The 18684-nt window shown below is 46.4% G+C and overlaps 1 protein-coding gene across 1 annotated transcript; it reads left to right on the top strand.

The window, feature by feature from the left end:
• Window positions 1–4031: 4031 nt before the first annotated feature.
• On the top strand, window positions 4032–18480 carry RILPL2 (Rab interacting lysosomal protein like 2). Its single transcript, XM_043978507.1, has 4 exons — window positions 4032–4690; window positions 10751–10902; window positions 14997–15110; window positions 17254–18480. The coding sequence occupies exons 1-4, from the start codon at window positions 4337–4339 to the stop codon at window positions 17282–17284; spliced, it is 651 nt and encodes a 216-aa protein (XP_043834442.1). The 5' UTR covers window positions 4032–4336; the 3' UTR covers window positions 17285–18480.
• The last annotated feature ends 204 nt before the right edge of the window (window positions 18481–18684 follow it).

The raw sequence follows: 18684 nt of genomic DNA, 5'->3' as shown, positions 1-18684 counted from the left end.
TTCGGCCTTTCCATTTACCCTGAAGCTGAACTTTCCTGTGCCTGTGTTATCTCCCCCAGTTATTATGTAGTGGTAACTTACTGAGATCAGGGACTGTCTTGCTGTGTGTATCCTAACCCTTAGCACTAGAATAAGGGATACGCAGACCTCACTAGTATATGCTCTTGACTTAGTAAATCCTTCCTTCCTTCCTTCATCCATCCATCCATAGCTGGGTGAGCTTGAGGAAATCACATGATCCTTCCAGCCTCTCTTTCCCCATCTGTAAAATAAGGAAGTTGAACTGGGTGATTTCTATGGTGCTTTCCATTCTGGACAAGGCCAAATCCAAGTAGTGGGCTCTTGTCACCAGCATTTATTGGACTCCAACTCTGTGCCAGGTACTTCAAGGCCCCGGAGACACAAAAGCAGAAGTAAAGTAGTCCCTACATTCAGTGAGGGTAAACCTCCCCTTAACAATAATTAGATTACTAAAGAGTACTGAGGCAATGGAATGGCCCCAGAGCTCCCTCCTCTTTGGCTTTAGGGAGTTTATTTTAGATGAAAAAGTAAATTTAATTTAATTTTATGTTAGATCAAGAGTTGAGTGATTGACACATCTTCTAAAAAAAAGTAAACAGTATGAAATGGAAACCCGTGGTTTCATAGTGAATCCTCTCTTTATGTCATGCTGTGTACATGAAAATGTTCTCCTTTTTTGTTTTTTGTGAGTTCAAAATGAATACAAATTTTTAGAAAACAGTGATTGACACAGTCAGTTGCTCTGAGCCTCCTCTCCCCCTTTAAAATGAGATAAAAATAAATAAAAGGTAATTTTGTGTGGACAGACACGTAGGGCCGGGGGAAATCAAGGCAGGCTTCAGGCAGAAGGAGATGGATACTTGAGCTAAGGTTTGAAGGAACCCAGAGATTCTAAGAGGCTTGAGATGTGGAGGAAGGGCATTCCAGGTGAGGGAGAACAGACTGGGCAAAGGCATGGTGGTGGGTAGAGAGTCAAGAACATCCAAAGTAAATTTGGGGGGCAGCTAGGTGGCACAGTGGATAAAGCACCAGCCCTGGATTCAGGAGTACCTGAGTTCAAATCTGGCCTCAGACACTTAACACTTACTAACTGTGTGACCCTGGGCAAGTCACTTAACACCAATTGCCTTACCAAAAAATAAAGTAAATTTGGCTGGATTTTTCATTAGGCTGCAAAGGTGGTTTGGAGCCATGCTTTAAAGGGACCACAGGATCATAGATTTAGACCAAATAGAAACCTCAGACCCTAAGTCCAACCCTTCCACCCCCCACATCTCCACACACACATTTTTCAGATGAGGGAGCCAAGGCCCAAATAGGGTAAGTGATTTGCTTTGTGTCCAAGACAAGATTTGAACCCTTGGCCTCCTGACTCAAAGTCCCATCCCATCCCACCCGAACCCAGCTGCTTGGATTTTAAATACTAAACCAAAGAGCTTATATGTAATCTTAGATGTAACAGGAAGCTACTGAAAGTTTATTGAACATCCCTGAGCTTCTGAAAATTTAATTTTGAAGCTGGGGGAGGCATTACAAAGGGGAGAAATTTGAGGCAGAGAGGCCAGTTAGGTGGCTATTGCTGTATATCAGGCTAGATGTGATGAGGGTTGGAGCTAGGTGGTGGCTGGGTGAGTGGACAGGAGATGTGGGAAAGATTTGGCAACTGATTGGATTTGTGGGGCGAGGAAGAGCCAGGGGTCAGGGGTGACAGTGAGATTTCAACCCGGGTGACTGGAACAATGGTAGTGCCCTCAACAGAATCAGGGAAGGGTTGGGGGGGGTGGCGGGGTGAGAAGGTTAATACGGTGCAGTGGAGTCAGGGGACATGAGCTCAAATCCTGCCTTAGACAGTCACTACAGTTTTGTGACCTGGAGCAAGTCACTTGACCTTTCTCAGCCTCGGTTTCTTCATCAATAAAAATGGGGATAATAAAAGGACCAACCTCAAGGTGATTGTGAGGATCAGTTGAAATATTTGTAAAAGGTTCTGCAATCCTTAAAGTGTTGTTGTTGTTGTTTGTTGTTGTTTTGGGAATGTCGAGCTTGAGAAGTCAAGTGGCGATTCAAGACTGAAGTTCAAGAGACTAGGGCCAGTTATCCAGATGGGAAAGTCATCTTCATGGAACTGCCATTGAAAACTATGAGTGAGAGCTGATGAGATCAGCAGAAGAGAGTGTGCAGAGAAAAGAGGCCACAAGAGAGAAGCTTGGAGCAACCTAAAGTTAGGGGGCATGACATGGAAAGGAGACTGAGGTGGTCACACAGGTCAGGAGAGAGAGAGAGACAGAGACACGGAGACAGACAGACAGACACAGAGAGACAGAGACAGGGAGAGACAGAGACAGAGAGAGACACAGAGAAAGAGACAGAGAGACAGGGACAAAGAGACACAGAGAGGCAGAGAGGGAGGAGGAAGAGAAGGAAGAGGAGAAGGAAAAGAAGGAGGAGGAAGGAGGGAGAGGAAGACAGAGATGGAGGGGGAGGAAAGAAGATGGGGAGAGAGAAGAGAAGGAAGAAAGGGAAAAGAGAGAGGGAGGAGAGGAGAGAAAGAGGTGAGAGAAGAGAGGAGAAAGAGAATAAGAAGAGAGAGAAAAGGGAGATGAAAAAGAGAAAATGAGATAGAGAAGAAAGAGAAAGGAGAGAAAGAAGTGAAGATAGGGGAGAGAGAGAGAGAGAGAGACAGAGACGGGTCATAAAAACCTGGAGAGAATAGAGTACCAAGGAGAGGGTGGTCAAGAAGGACGAGGGATTGAGAAAAGGCAGGAAGTGGCACAAATGAACCCAGATCTTCCCATGTCGAAGCCACAGCCTTTTCCACTCTGCCCCAGGGCCAAGCATAATGCCTCCAGCAGCTTCATACATTTCACAGGCTGTCTATTACCTCACAGATCCTCTCAACAACTCTGTCAGGTGACCACTCCAGGTATCCTTCATTAACTCCATTTTGCAGATAAGGAAAATGAGGCTCCAGACTGTCTTCATTTGCAGGCTAAAGGAGCACTTAACCAGAGATGTAATAGAAGGATGCGAAGGGCATAGGCGCAGCGGGGTGGCTTAGTGGACAGAGCACTGGACTTGGAGTCAGGAAGACCTGAAGTCAAATCCGGACCCAGACACTTAGCGGGCTGTGGCGTCACTGAACCCGTCTGCCTGTTTCCTCATCTGTAAAATGGGGATAAGTAATAGCACCCACCTTCCAGGGTTGGTGTGAAGATCAAATGGGATAATTTGCAAAGCATTTTGAAAACTTTTAAGCGCTATATGAATGCTTATTATTGTTGTTATTGTCGTTATCGTCGTCATGGTCATCGTATTCAGACTATGCCCTGCAAGACTTAAGGCTTGCTGCCCTGGAACTCCATCCCTGGAACCTAGGCTTCTCTGATTAGTCCAACTACATCTAGAACGGCTCTCGCTAAGCTTTCCTCTGCTCCCAGCCATCTTCCCCTCATCAGTCCTGCCACGTTGTGCTCAGGACTCCTCTCCAGCTGGAAAAAATGTGTCAATTTCCTTTATAGACAAAAGAGAAAACCGAGGCCCCAGGGACATCCATTGACTTGCTCAGAGTCACGTGGCTCGTGAAAAACAGAGCAAGGTTTTAATTTTCTACATCACTTTCCAAAAAGACACATTTTTCCGCTGCACCAGGTGACCCCAAGTGTTGAAAATAACCTCCCCTCCCCCGCAAAAACCCAGATCTCCACGCATATTTGAAAATAAGTCTGTGGCTGATCAGGTCGAGTCTGGGAAGGAAAAAGTGACTCGTCCTCCTCCACCCCCTCACCATGGGAACCCCGAGGCCGCGTCCTGGTTACTAGGCGAGGAGCAGCTCCTCCCCGTCACCGCCTAGTCCACAGCAGCCCCTACTTAAAGAGGGCGCCCGGACTGGCAGAAGCGTCCTCTGCCTGTGTCTAATTTCCTTTGGGCCTCCAAACAACCCGAGTCCTCCAAATTTCCTTTCCAGTCAGGGGGCCGTCTCGGAATCCCCTCCTCCTTCTGCCCTGGTCTCTTATCTAGCTAAGCCCGAGGCTCGACCTCGGCCCGCCTTCCCTCTCCTGGTCAGTTGCTTTCGCTAATTTAACTTTGCTAGTCTCCCCCTCTAGTCCCACCCCTCCGACCTGCCCTGATTGGTCACTCCTCAGACACCACCACCCCGCCCCACCAAACTCGTGCATTGTTGCAAGATTCTAAAGCCAGAGGAAGGAAGTTTGGGTGTAATTGACTAGAAGGAAGGGGTTGTGACAAGTAAAGTCTGTCTCCGGGAGGCTCGGGTCCTTAGGCCTGGCGGACCCGGCGAACCAACAACTGGACAGCCATGGAAAAAAAGCCTTCTCCAGGGAAAGAGGAAGGAGAAGAAGGAGAGGAAGAAGAGGAGGAGGTTGGTCCCGAAGGAGCCCTGGGGAAAAACCCATTCCAGCTGACCGCCGAGGACGTCTATGACATCTCCTACGTGGTGGGAAGGGACCTCATGGCCATCAGCGGGGACTCCAGGGATGTGGCCGCCAGGGTGACGCAGCTCCAGTTTAAAATCGTGAGGATCTTGGAGATGCTGGAGGCCTTGGTGAATGATTGCAATGTGACGGTGGAGGAGCTCAGGATGGAGAGGGACAACCTTAGAAAGGAGGTGGAGGGGCTCAGGAGCGAGGGGCAGCCCCCAAACACGGAGGAGGTAAAGTACATCCCATTGAATTCTCTTTTTTAAAATTGATTTTTGGGAGGCAGTCGAGGTTAAGTGACGTGCCCACAGTCATACAGCTAGTAAATGTCTGAGGTCGCGAATTTGAACTCAGGTCTTCCTGATTCCAGGCCCGACACTCTATCCACTGCACCACCCAACTGCCCCCGTCCCATTGAATTCAACAAGTACTGTGTTTGAGGCACAGGTAAGTCGACTGGCATGGGGACTGGAGACCAAATCAGACAAGGATCTGTTGAAGAAACTGCCCAAGCTTAGCCTGGAGAAAACTTAGGGATGGTGAGTGGAACCATAGGGCGGGCTTTTAACATCTCCTTTCCAGAAGCAATGGTAGTATTGACGTATCTACTGTTCACAGGGTACAGCAAGGATCGTTCAGGGCTCATGCTGGAACTGATGCCAGGATGGATGGATGGATGGTTGGATGGATGGGATGGGAAGTATAATTGTCCTCAAGTGTACGATGGGAAGAAGACTTATTCTGATCGGCCTCAGAGGGCAAAGCTAGGAGTTTTGGGGGCAAATTACAGGCAAGGAGATTTTGTTTCAATAGAAGGAGAGGTTCTTTAGAGAAGGGCTTCTTAAACTTTTTCCACTGGAGACCCCTTTTCACTCAACCCTGAGTATCTAGGTATATAAAATAGGGAGACATAACCTTTTACTGTTGCCAACTTTTTCACAACCTCTACATTCAGTTACTCAGCCCCATATGGGGTCTCAGCCCACAGTTTAAGAAGGCAGGGGTTAGATGACCTCTGACCCTCTTCCAACTCAGAGATTCTTAGGACAGGCCTCAAAGGATTTGAGAAATATGGGGGAAAGGACATTTTAAGTGGAAGAAACAACATAAATGCATAGAAATGAGAATGACTGAGGTTGATTCAGGAAAGAGTGGGGAGCCTGACCTTGTGTAGTGGGAGGCAAGGCAAGAAAGACTGACTTTTGTATTTATATCCTCAGTACTTATGCATAGTGCCTGGCAAATAGTAAACACTTAATAAATCCTCATTCATTCATTCATTGCTAATTAGGTGCTAAACTCAGTTGTTTCCCTGAAGCTGAAGTTATTTCCTGCTATTAGCAACTTCTTTTTTTTCTTTCTATCTTTTCTTTTTCCGGGGCTATGAGGGTTAAGTGACTTGCCCAGGGTCACACAGCTAGTTAAGTGTCAAGTGTCTGAGGTTGGATTTGAACTCAGGTCCTCCTGAATCCAGGGCCTGTGTTTTATCCACTTACTAGCAACTTAATTTCAAAGCCCTGGGAGAAAGCGCTGATTACCCTACCCTAGTTAAGTGGGGGGGGGCAGGGGGGGGCGAAGTCCTGAGACTGGGCAGTTTATCTGGAAAGGAGAGCTGTGTTAGCTATGTAGCCATCACAGTGATGGGGCCTTAAATAGCCATTCTACCAGTTTCCTGTGTGGGCCAAGCTGGGGCACCCCCATGATGCAGCAGATGAAATGCATGTTCTATATTGTAGAACATGTATCTGAGGACGCCTGTCAGGAATAGGCAGGAGATTGGGGTCAGAGAGAGCAGCTCTGTTTATCTGGGCTTTCTGGACAGTTCATCAAAGAAGCCCTTGGTCATCTTTGCCTAGAAGAGTCTTAAGGTGAAGTGCCTGGGGTCCGCAAGGGCAGGCTTGTAACTACTGAATGTACTTAAGTTGGACAGGTTAGCCTAATGCCAGGCTGCTGGGCAGATCCCTAGAGCTCAGAACTTGGCTGTCTTCTCAAAGTAGAAAGACTAATATTAGACTTGTTTCCCTGGCCCAGAGGGAAATGCCTCTCTTAGGGTTAGGGAAAAGGGTATTGGCCCCTGTGCTATACCAGGATTTAGGGTGGCAGGCCCTCCTAGCTAGGACAGATTTGTAAAACATACTGCTACTTACACTTTTCACATGGCATGTGCCTCACCTTGTTGAGATGCTGACTTGGAGAGGGTCCAGATCCCTCAGTGTTGGAAGAGACCTCAACTACCACCCACACCTGACCCAGAATCCTCACTGGAACACACCTGACCAGTGGTCATCTGCCTGAAGTCCCTTAAGGAAGGGGGACCTGCTACCTCCCCCACAGATAGTCCATTCTATTTTAGGGTACTTTCAGTTCTTAGAAAGATTTTCCTAACATCACTATAGCTCGTCATCCCTTGTTTTGTCCTCTGGGGCCAAGCAGAACAAATCTAATCTATTTTACACAGGACAGACTTTCAGATACTTGAAGGCAGCCATCCTGTCCCCTCAGAGTACCTGGAAGTCTCCGCCATTGGAATGGGGGCTTCTTGAAATTGGAGACTGTCCCACCTTCTATGTCTGTATACCTAGTACTAAACCCACTGTTTTGCACTTAGTAAGGGCTTAGTAAATTCTTCATTCATTCCAAGTTAAACATGTCCAGTCTCTTCAACTGATCTATTTCTCTTCCTCCTCCTCCTTCTTCTCTACTTCCTCTTCCTCTTCCTCCTCCTTGTTATTGTTATTATTACTGATTTATTAAGTTTCTACTATGTTGCAGACACTGTGCTAGGTGTTGTGGGTACAAAGACAATAATGAGACAGGCCTTGCCCTCAGGGAGTTTATATTCTACCAAGGCAGATTTTATTTCATTTTTTAATAGTATTTTAAAAATTATATGTAGGGGGCAGCTAGGTGGCGCAGTGGATAAAGCACCGGCCCTGGATTCAGAAGGACCTGAGTTCAAATCCGGCCTCAGACACTTGACACTTACTAGCTGTGTGACCCTGGGCAAGTCACTTAACCCCCACTGCCCTGCCCCCCCCAAAATTATATGTAAAGACAATTTTTAACATTCATTTGGGGGTGTGTGTGTGAAATGAGGGCTGGTGCTTTATTCACTGTGCCACCTAGCTGCCCCCCCTTAACATTCACTTTTACAAAATTTTGAGTACCACAGTTTTCTTTTTCCTTCCCTCCCCTCTTCCTAAAACGGTAAGCAATTTGATATAGGTTAACAGGGTATAGCAATTTGAAATATGTAAAACATATTTCCATATTACTCATGTTATGAAAGAAACCGACCAAAAGGAGAAAACAAACACACACACACACACACACACACACACACGCACACTCATGCACACACATTCACAAAGTGAAAATAGTATACTTCAAATTGCATTCAGACACCATGGTTCTTTCTTTGGATGTGGAGAGCATTTTTCATCATGAGTCCTTTGGAATTGTCTTGGATCATTGTATTGCTGAGAGAAGCTAAGTCATTTTTAGTTGATCATCACACAATGTTGCTGTTACTGTGTTCAACGGTCTCCTGGTTCTGCTCACTTCACTATACATCAGTTCATATGAGTCTTTCCAGGTTTTTCTGAAATCATCCTGCTTGTCATTTCTTATAGCACAATAATATTCCATTATAATCATATACCACAGCTTGTTCAGCCATTCCCCAATTGATAAGCATCTCTCCAGTTTCCAAATTTTTGCTACCACAAAAAGAGCTCCTGTAAATATTTTTGTGCATGTAGATTACCAAGGCAGATTTTAACCGATTTTATGGTATAGTCTTGGGGTCTTTGCCATTCTGGTTGTCCTCTTGTATGTGGTTTCCAGTATCTTTCACTTTAGGAGCAGTGGGCAGAGTGATGGGTCTGGAATCAGGAAGATCTGAGACCAAATTCAGCCTCAGACATTTACTAGCTGTGTGACCCTGGGAGAGTCACTTAACTGATGTTGCCTTAGTTTCCTCAATTGTAAAATAGGGATAATAATAGCAGCAACTTCACAAGATTGTTGTGAGGATCAAATGAGATAATAATTGTAAAGGGCTTAGCAAAAGTGCCTGTAAGCACTTAATAAATGCCTGTTCCTTTCCCTTTTTCCTCTTTAAAGCTTTTTTCCCACCTTTTTTTCTTTTTTTCAGGGCAATGAGGGTTAAGTGACTTGCCCAGGGTCACACAGCTAGTGTCAAGTGTCTGAGGCTGGATTTGAACTCAGGTCCTCCTGAATCCAGGGCCCATGCTTTATCCACTGTACCACCTAGCTGCCCCCTTGAATTACATTTAAGAGACAACAAATTGATCACACAAACAAGAAAACATAGTCATTTAATAATAACTAACATTTTCATAGTTCCTTAAGATTTGCAAAGTATTTTAGACATAGCATTTGATTTCATCTTCCCCTTTATTAGGTGGCTTAGGGTATTTGATTCACATTTTTATTGATATCTTTATTTTGATACCATTTACCTTTCCCAAGATTGCCCTCTTCTAGTAGTGTGCTGGTAAATGTTTAACAATCAGCTTTGTGGGGAAAAATTTATGCAAGACACACATTTAAATCTGATCTGTGGGGCAGCTAAGTAGTGCTGTGTATAGAGTGCTGGCCCTGGAGTCAGGAGTATCCGAGTTCAAATGTGACCTCAGACACTTACTAACTGCATGACCCTGGATAAGTCACTTAACCCAGATTGCCTCCCCCTGCCAAAAAAAAAAAAAAATTCCATCACCTCCTAAGTCCAGATAACCCACAAAAACAATAAATCAAGCTTTGGTTTGGAACATTGCCATTTCTGAGGTATAAATGCTTACACTGAAAATTTAACAATCAGCTCTCAGGAGCTATCAGAGGTGGCTCCCTCTCAAAAGGCCATCCCTTATAATAAAGAATTTTAAAAAGAGGGGGGAAATTTTCAGCAAAACTAACACGTCAAAAAGTTCTAACATTATGTTCCACGTTCTGTATTCATTGTCCCCCACCTCAACAAGGAAGTGGGAGCCTTCTCATAGCTCTTCTTTGAGGCCAAGCTTAGTCATTATTTTCCAGTGTTTGGTATCAACATTATCCCTATTCTATAGATAAGTAAACTGAGATAGATGTTAAATAACTTACTTGTCCAGAGCTGCATAGCTAATATGTATAAGAGGCACACTAGTTACTGTACTGCTGCTTTGGACCCTTCCGAGTTCTTAGAGAACATTTGTTCTTGGTCATTAAACTTTTTTTCTTTTTTTAGCATTGCTTCAGTCTGTGTTCAATCAATATCAGTTATTTCTCTTGAGGTGGATAGTATGCTTTATCATTAGTCCTTTAGGATTGTCTTGGATTTGGAGTCATTAAATTTAAGGATTATTCAGGCTTTACTGACACAGACAAACATTTTTTTTGGGGGGGGGGTGAGGCAATTGGGGTTAAGTGACTTGCCCAGGGTCACACAGCTAGTAAGTGTTAAGTGTCTGAGGCCAGATTTGAACTCAGGTCCTTCTGAATCCAGAGCTGGTGCTCTATCCACTGTGCCAACTAGCTGTCCCACGGACAAACATTTTTAAATCAAACTTTTTTGACAGATGAGGAAACTGAGGTAAATAGGGTGAAGTGACTTGCTGAGTGTTACACAGCTAGTAAGCACCCAGGCTGGATTTGAACTCAGGAAAATGAGTCTTGACTCCAGGCCCTGCGTGCTATGCACTATGGTGCCACGTAGCACCCAACAATTGCTATTACATCCATTAGAATGTAATCTCCTTGAAGGAAGGCATTGTTGGGGGTGGCTAGGTGGCGCAGTGGATAAAGCATCGGCCCTGGATTCAGGAGTACCTGAGTTCAAATCCGGCCTCAGACACTTGACACTTACTAGCTGTGTGACCCTGGGCAAGTCACTTAACCCCCATTGCCCCGCAAAAAAAAAAAAAAAAAAAAAAAAAAGGTAGGCATTGTTTCATTTCTGTCTTTGATCTCCAGGGCCTAGCATCTTGATGCTTAATAAATGAGCTTAATAAATGCTTGTAGATTGGTCGATTCTACTGTATCAAATACAGAGAATGTTTTGTTCTGGCATCAAAGTTTACTTAAAATAATACTCTGAAGAGTCTTTCACCTTTCATTTCTATAAAGTTTGCAGATTTGGGGCTCTTAGAATTCCTCTCAAATCTCAGAATGAAGACATCTTTCAGGACCTTAAAACAGGTGTTCCTACCTATCTTCCCCTTCTTCCTGCCTCTCTGTCCTTCCCCTCCTCTGGTAGAAGGAAGCCTGACCACTTTTTTCTTGTTTTTCAGGTGAACCCAGGGACCAACAAAGTTGTCGTGGATCTGACAGACCCCAACCGCCCTCGATTTACGATGCAGGAACTCCGGGATGTACTGCATGAGCGGAACAAGCTCAAATCCCAGCTGCTAGTAGCTCAGGAAGAACTCCAGTGCTATAAGAGGTGGGGACAGCCCAGGGTGGTTGGAGGCAGGCGCCAAAGTTTTAAAAAGGGAGTGTATTCAGCCTGTGTCCAGGGCTCCCTTTTCCTCCTAGGCTAGAAACTTCTCCCATACCCTTACACAAAGCAGGAACTAGGGTACTGTGACTGGGGCTAAGACCTAGGGTACCTAAATTTAAAGGGGGTACTGATGGTCACATCAGTCTTTCAGCAGCATAGGAATAATTATACTTAACACCCAGATAGTAAGAATTATTCGTTAAAATAGGAAACTATGAGGTGCTAGCTCCCTGCCCCCCTTCTCCAGCAGCTGTCCCCAAGGTGAGGACCTCGCAGACTCTGCTCTGACTCCACTTCAGAATGAATTATGGTCACTGACCACAGACATAAGCATGTCTTAAAATATTTAAAGGTCTGTCATGTAGAGGGAAAAGGGACTAGATTTGATCAGATCAGCTCTAGAACTAGTAACAAGCAGTTCCTATAAGCATCTGTTTAAGCCCTTTCTTTGTTCCAGTGGCTGTGCTAAGTGCTGGAGATACAAATACAAGGAGAAAGGACAGTCCCTGCCTTCAAGGAGCTTACATTCTAATGGAGAAAGACAACACACCAAAGGGCAGCTAAACGGCTGGGGAGAGAAGGGAGAGAAGAAGGTAGCCAGGGGAGAATAGAAGTCTGGAAAACCAAGCTGAGCTGGGAGGCCTGGGCCACTCCTCTAAGTCACCAATGGGAGCCGAGAGCTGGCATGGGCTCTAGGCATGGTGTCCAGGCTGGGCCTGCAGCTAACGCCTTGGTATTGGGGTCCAGAAAGTCAGGAGCCTGGCAAGAAAGGGAGGCCTATAGAGGCAGAGCTGAGGAGGGAGGGGGTTCTAGGCAGGGGGAATGGCCGGTGGAGCATTGTGTTCAAGGAGCCACAAGGAAGCCAGTCCAACTGGACCCTCCGGAGGGTCCAGCGAGGAAGGGTCCGGGTTATGATGTTTTAAATGCCATACAGGAGTCGATCCTGGAGGTGACAGGGAACCACTAGGGTACATTGAAATGGGAGAGGGGGATTACCCTGGCAACTGAGGGGAAAATGGACTAGAGTAGGGAGAGACTGGAGACAGAGAGATGACTTAGGACACTCAGTGAGAGGGGCCTGAGCCAAGGCAGTAACTGTGTGAGTGGAAAGGCATTGTGAAGGTGGAAATGATAAGATTAGAAATAAGGGGTGAGGGGGCAGCTAGGTGGCACAGTGGATAAAGCACTGGCCCTGGATTCAGGACACCCTGAGTTCAAATCTGGCCTCAGACACTTGGCACTTAACTAGCTGTGTGACCCTGGGCAAGTCACTTAACCCCTGTTGCCCTGCCCAAAAAAAGAAAAGAAAAAGAAATATGGGGTGAGAGAGAATGAGGAATCAAGGATGACATTAAGAGTTCAGGCCCAGCGGGCAGCTAGGTGGTGAAATGGATAGAGCATGGACCCTGGAATCAGAGGAGGATCTGAGTTCAAGTCCAGCCTCAGACACTTAATAGTTGTGTGACTCTGAGCAAGTCACTCAACCCTGCCCCCAAAATATTTCAAACCCGGATTACTGGGAGGATGGCAGTACCCTCAACAGGAATGGGGGAATTGGGAAGGATGGGGCAGGATGGGGGTTGTTTTGGGGAAAAGATGAGTTCTATTTTGGACATGTTGATAACTAATGTGGAAATATGTTTAATATGATTGCACATGTAATAACCTCTATCAGATTGCTTGTCATCTTGGGGAGGGGAGAGAGGAGGAAGGGAGGGAGAATTTGAAACTCCAAATCTTATAAAAATGAATGTTGAAAACTATCTTTATGTGCAATTGGAAAAATATTTTTAAACTGTTTACATAACAACAACAAAAAATACCACAACAAATTCACCAATTTTGGACACGTAGAGATGTCCATCAGAGAGCTTGGGGGACTAGGACCAGATCTGGGAGTCATCTGAATAGAGATGATAATTGAGTCAGTGGAATCTGATGGATCACCAAGTGAGGAAGCTTAGAAAGAGAAAAACCCACACAGGCTCAGGGAACCCCCACAGTCAGACTTAAACAAGTCCAGTAAAAGTATAAGTAAGAAAGGAGCAGCAAAAGGAACAGGCCATGTCAGACAGACCAGGAGGAAGTGGCGAACCCCAAACTAAGAGAGGGGAGAGTATGGAAATAGGGGCAGCTGGATGGCGCAGTGGATAGAGCACCGGCCCTGGATTCAGGAGTACCTGAGTTCAAATCCGGCCTCAGACACTTAACACTTACTAGCTGTGTGACCCTGGGCAAGTCACTTAACCCCAATTGCCTTACTTTAAAAAAAAAATCAAAATGTGAATCCCAGAGTATGGAAATAGTGATCAACAATGCCATGGGCTGCAGAGGGGTCATAGAGGACAAGGATAGAGGAAAGTCCCCTGGATTTGGCAATTACCAGATCACTGGTAACCGGAGAGCCAAGTTTCAGTTGAATGGGTGAGACCACGAGACAGATGGCTGAGCAAGGAATAGGAGAGGAAGCAGTGAAAGACAACCTTCTCTAGGAGTTTAGCCATGAAGGGGAGGAGAGATCTAGGAAAAGAGCCAGTGGGAATGGTCAAATCAAGTGAGGAGCTTTTTTTTTTTTTAAGTGAGGCAATTGGGGTTAAGTGACTTGCCCAGGGTCACACAGCTAGTGAGTGTTAAGTGTCTGAGGCTGGATTTGAACTCAGGTACTCCTGAGTCCAGGGCCGGTGCTCTATCCACTGTGCTACCTACTTGCCCCAAGTGAGGAGCTTTTTAAGCATGGAGGAAACGGGAATGTGTGTAGGTAGTAGGGAAAGAGCCAGCAGATAGGGAGAGGCTAAAGATAAGTGAAAGATTGGGGAAGATAAGAGGGGGCAGTCTGCTGGAGAAGTTGTAAGGGGATGGGATCATTTGTGCATAGATAGGGGTTTGCCTTGGCAAGGAGACGGCCATGAAGGAGGAGATAGTGGAGCAAGCATCTGAGGGATTTGAGATAAGAAAGGGGCCTCAATTGAAACCCTTGACTGACAGGGTTGGTGGAAGATGTGCAAGGAGTTGGGCTGGGGTAGGGGGTGGGGGAGTAGAAAAATCAACACAAAAAAATCTTCTTGAAAAATTTGAGAAGAGTAGTTTGATCTAGCTCATTGAAGGCTTCAAACCTTCACCTGACCTGAGCCTTGAAGGGATAAAATAGATTCTGAGAGATGGAGATGAAGAGGGAATGAACAGATGCCCAGAGGTGGGAGATGACAAGCTTGAAGATCAGTTAGTTAATCAAGTTTGTTATGGTATAGAGAAGTGCATTTGGTGGCACTGGGGCTGTGTCTTCACAGAGAGAGCAAAGCCAGGCTGAGCCAGTTACTCATTCAATTCAGGCCCCAAATTCTTATCATTTGGGAAACCAAAACCTTGAAACACAGGAAAGGGACATTAACTGTCTCGTTGAATGACTGTCAGGGAATGATAAGGCAGGTTGCCAGGCCAGGCCTAAGATGGAGCCTGGACAAAACTGAGCAGAGGATGGAGAGCGTAGAAGGGGGTGGAGGAAGACATGTAAGAAATACTTTCCTCCACACCACCCACATTTTTCAGCTGGGTTTGGTTTGTTGAAGTGACATTCTTCACTGAGAAGTGGCTAGGGGTGGGAAAAGGGCTGGAACTGCCTTTGAAGTTGGGTTACTGAGTAATAGCTTGGTTGTGTGTGTGTGTGTGTGTGTGTGTGTGTGTGTGAGAGAGAGAGAGAGAGCACACACATACATACATGCATGCATGCCACATATGAAGGACACATGACTTACTGCCTTCACAAAGCTAGATTCAGTTCAACAAGTATTTATTATTAATAATGTTTGAAAAGTGCTTTTGATTCTCACAACAACTCTGTGAGGTCGGTGCTTTTGTGATCCCTGCTTTACAGATGAGGAAACTGAGGCAGGATAAATGGTATGTCCAGAGTCACACATCTAATAAGTATACGAGGCAGAATTTGAACTCAGGTCTTTCTGATTCTACCAGCCAAGCTGCTCATTGGAGTTTAGAGATCAAATGAAAAGTCACCCATTTCTTTTCTCCCCTTCATCTAGTGGGCTCTTCCCCCCGGATAACAGCCAAACGGCAAGAAGAGACTCTGAAGGCCATGTCACCAGCACCACCAACTCCAAAGGAGGCAAACAGGAGAAAACAATCATCAGGAAGCTGTGAGTGACCTGCTGCCCACCTGACCCCTGGGACACTGTGGGAAAGCGATTGGGGCCCAAAGGCCAACCAGCAGAGAAAAAGAAAAACGACCAGGCCTTTTCTTGCTTCCACGGGGAAGCTTGGCAGGGACCCCCCACCCTGACAAGGAGTGTTTGGGCCAAGGGGGAGGTAGGCAGGAAGAGACTTCCCATTCCTCCAGATTCAGAAACCCATACGGGTACCAGATGCTCCCTCAGCAGGTAGAGGTCCCCTTTGGGGTTGTCCCTTTGATGTATCGGGGTGGGAGCCGGGCAGATCAGCAGCCGCTCATCTGTAACTTATAGGCTTAGAGGTGGGGGAGGAAGTGGCGGGGCGGAGGGGTGGTCTGAGTCCTCATGGAGCTGCCCTGGTGGGGCCCAGGAAGGGCTTAAAGCCAAGTTTCTCTGATTTCATCCATGCTACCCCATGGCCTCGATAAAGAAAGCACTAATTCCAAAGGGACCATTTATCAGCAATAGGATGGGAAGGATTTCCTAGTCTCGGTGCTGGTGGACTGTCTGTGAGTCCCCCAATACTGATCAGCATTCCATCTGCTGACTCCAGGCTGCCCTACTATGTGGGACCTCTCTCCCTCCTTCTCCTGTCTCCCCCTGGCTTCCTTTGGGACTGAGGTCAAGGCAGAAGCCTTTCCCTCAATGCCAGTGCCTTCCTCTGAGCTTCCCTTCTCCTTACACTGACTAGATCCTAGGGGTATGTAGTTATTTGCAAATTGTCTCCTCCATTGGACCGGGAGATCCTTGAGGGCAGGAACAATGCTCTGTATGGCCCGCACTTAGCACAGTGCCTAGAACATAGTAGGTGTTTAATCAGTGCTTGGTGACTGACTGATCAGTAGAATTAATAAGACGTACAGGGGGCAGATAGGTGACGTAGTGGATAAAGCACTGGCAGGCACCACTCAGGTCCTCCTGAGTTCAAATCCAGCCTCAGACACTTGACACTTACTAGCTGTGTGACCCTGGGCAAGTCACTTAACCCTCATTGCCCCACCAAAAAAAAAAAAAAAAAGACATGTACCGCATCTGAAACATAGTAGGTGTTTCATAAATGCTGTTGATTGATGTATAGAAATAAATACAACAAATGTTATGGCATGTATATAAAAAGAATATAAGATGCTATGAAAGTCGGAGCAAGGGGAAAGAGAGAGGGAGAGGAAGGAGAGAGAGAGGAGAGAAAGGAGAGACAGAGAAAGAGAAGGGAAGGAGAGAGAGAGGGAAGTGAGAAAAGGAGAGAGATAGAGGAAAGGGGAAAGAGGGAGGGCAACAGAATGGGAGAAAAGAGAGAAGAGGGAGAAAAGAAAGGAGAGAAGAGAACAAGACAGAGAGAGAGAAAGAAGGGAAGGAAAAAGAAGGAAGAAAAAGAGGAAGAGATATAGTAGAGAGGGGAAAGAGGGAGGGCAACAGAGGGGGATAAGAGAGTGAGACAGAGATAGAGAAAGAAGGGAAGGAGAGATATAGGGGAGAAGGGAAAGAGGAGAGAAGAGAGTGAGACAGAAAGAGAAGGAAAGGAGAGAAAGGGAAAGAGCTATAGGGGAGAGGGGAAAGAGGAAGGGGAGCAGAAAGGAGAGAGAAGAGAGAAAAACAAAAAGAAGAGGGGGGAGAGAGATATGGGGGAAAGAGGAAAGAAACAAGAGAAAGAGGTAGAGAAGAGAGAGGAGAGGGTGAGGGAAGGGGAGAGACTGGGCACACAGACAAGTGGTCAGTGTGGTATAGTGGGTGGAGAGCTGGCCTCAGAGCCACAAGACCTGGGTTCAGTTCCCACCTCTGACATCTCCTGTCTCAGGCAATCCTGGGGAAGGCGCTTGCTTTCTTAGTCTAGAAGCCGAGGGGGCCGACCTGCGTCAGCAGAGTCTCCTCATCCTCGGGTGCTGTCTTGGATCCCCAGTCTTGCCCCTCTCCCTGTGAGAACAGCCCTGGGAGGAAGCCCCTTCAGCTTGGCAGGCCACATTCACTGTGAAGAGAGTCACCTGAACCTCCTGGTGCAGGAGAGAGGCCTTGGGTTCTTCTCAGGCTGGGGAGCACTTTTGGGAAACCAGGGCAGGGCACACTCGGCCCTTCTGTCCAGGGTGTGCCTGCCCTTACCACTGTTCTTTTGTCCCAGCTTCTCTTTCAGGTCAGGGAAGAGGACCTGATCCCAAGCTGCCAGGACTGTGTGGATGCCATGGCCAGCATCGAAGACCCGGAAAGCCTTAATTGTGCCATGTGTAGATAATTGGATTTACTGACTTATTTTCCCCTAAAAAACAGTTTGAGAAGGAAATATACAATGTTGTTTTTCCCTCTGCTTAATTCCCCCATGGCTCTCAGTTAAGAGAGACTAGTGGGAAGAAAGAACACTGGCTATTGAGTCAGAGGGCCTGGGTTCAAATTTTACCTCAGTGACTGTGAGCAAGGAGATTCCCTTCCCTGGACCTCAGTTTCTCCAACTGTAGGGTGAGGAATTTGGGCTAGAAGTGATTCCTACAGTGCCTTTCCACTTTAAAGGCCTACAAGCCCTCCTGTCACCAAACTCTGGAGCCCCCTTGCCCAGAAAGGTGGGTGGGGGCAGTTAAAATTGTCCCAGTGAACCTATGGGCATGAGAAGGCAGCTCATGATGGAACAAGATTTAGCTCTGGGATCAGAGAAGCTGGATTCAAATCGTACTTTGTGGAGCTGGGGGAGCTGGCTTGAAACCCCACCTTGGGTGGGTCACTTACCTTCCTTAGGCCTCAGTTTCCTTACCTGTCAAATGATAGGCCTGGACTCCAAGGCCCCCAGGCCTGCTCTGTCTCAAGGGCTGTGCTGAAGTGTTGCTGCTAGGGTTTGTTTTATTTTTGGGGGGTGGGGGGCTCTGACCAAGATAGTGGCCCAACGACATTGCCCCAGAATCCACCCTTTCCTTCCACTTATAAATCAGCACATTCTTATTAAACTCCTAGAGTGTGCAAAGGCCTGCACTAGGCACTAGGGGAAAGGAAGACTGTAGAAAAGATCTGGGCCATGTCCTCGTGGTGCCGGCAGTGAAAACTGTCAGCCCAAAGAAGAGGAAAAGTCCAAATGTCAAGTATAAATAGATGTTTTCTTATGCGTTTCCCCGGTTATAACCTCACAGGACCTCAGGCCAGAAGGAACCACAGAAGTCATCTTGTCTAATTTTTACAGAGGAGGAAACTGAAGCCCCAAAATGTTGAACTGTCTCACCCAAAGTTACACAGGCAGTTAAGTGTTAGAGCAAGGACTCAAACCCAGTACCCTGGACTTAAAATCCTCTTTCACCACCGTAGTATTGACTGCTCCAATGGTTTTCTTTGTAAGGTTTTGTACTGAGACCAATAAAATGATTTTTCTACCTTCTCTTACTCACTTTAACGATGGCATTTGTGTTGGGTCTGAGGATAGAAAGAGGGCAAATAAGTGAGTAAGGCAGCCTGTATGTTTGGCGGCATCAGGAGCAAGGGCCTCCTCTCCTAGACTCGAAACGGACACCAGTATCCTGCACAGATATTTCTTATCCAGCCCCAATATAACTGCCACAGTTTACCTAACTTTCTT

Source organism: Dromiciops gliroides, chromosome 1, assembly GCF_019393635.1.
Source record: "Dromiciops gliroides isolate mDroGli1 chromosome 1, mDroGli1.pri, whole genome shotgun sequence".
NCBI classification, from domain to species: Eukaryota; Metazoa; Chordata; class Mammalia; order Microbiotheria; family Microbiotheriidae; genus Dromiciops; species Dromiciops gliroides.
Note: the sequence above shows the minus strand (reverse complement) of the source record. Positions and strands in the feature narration are given on the sequence as shown.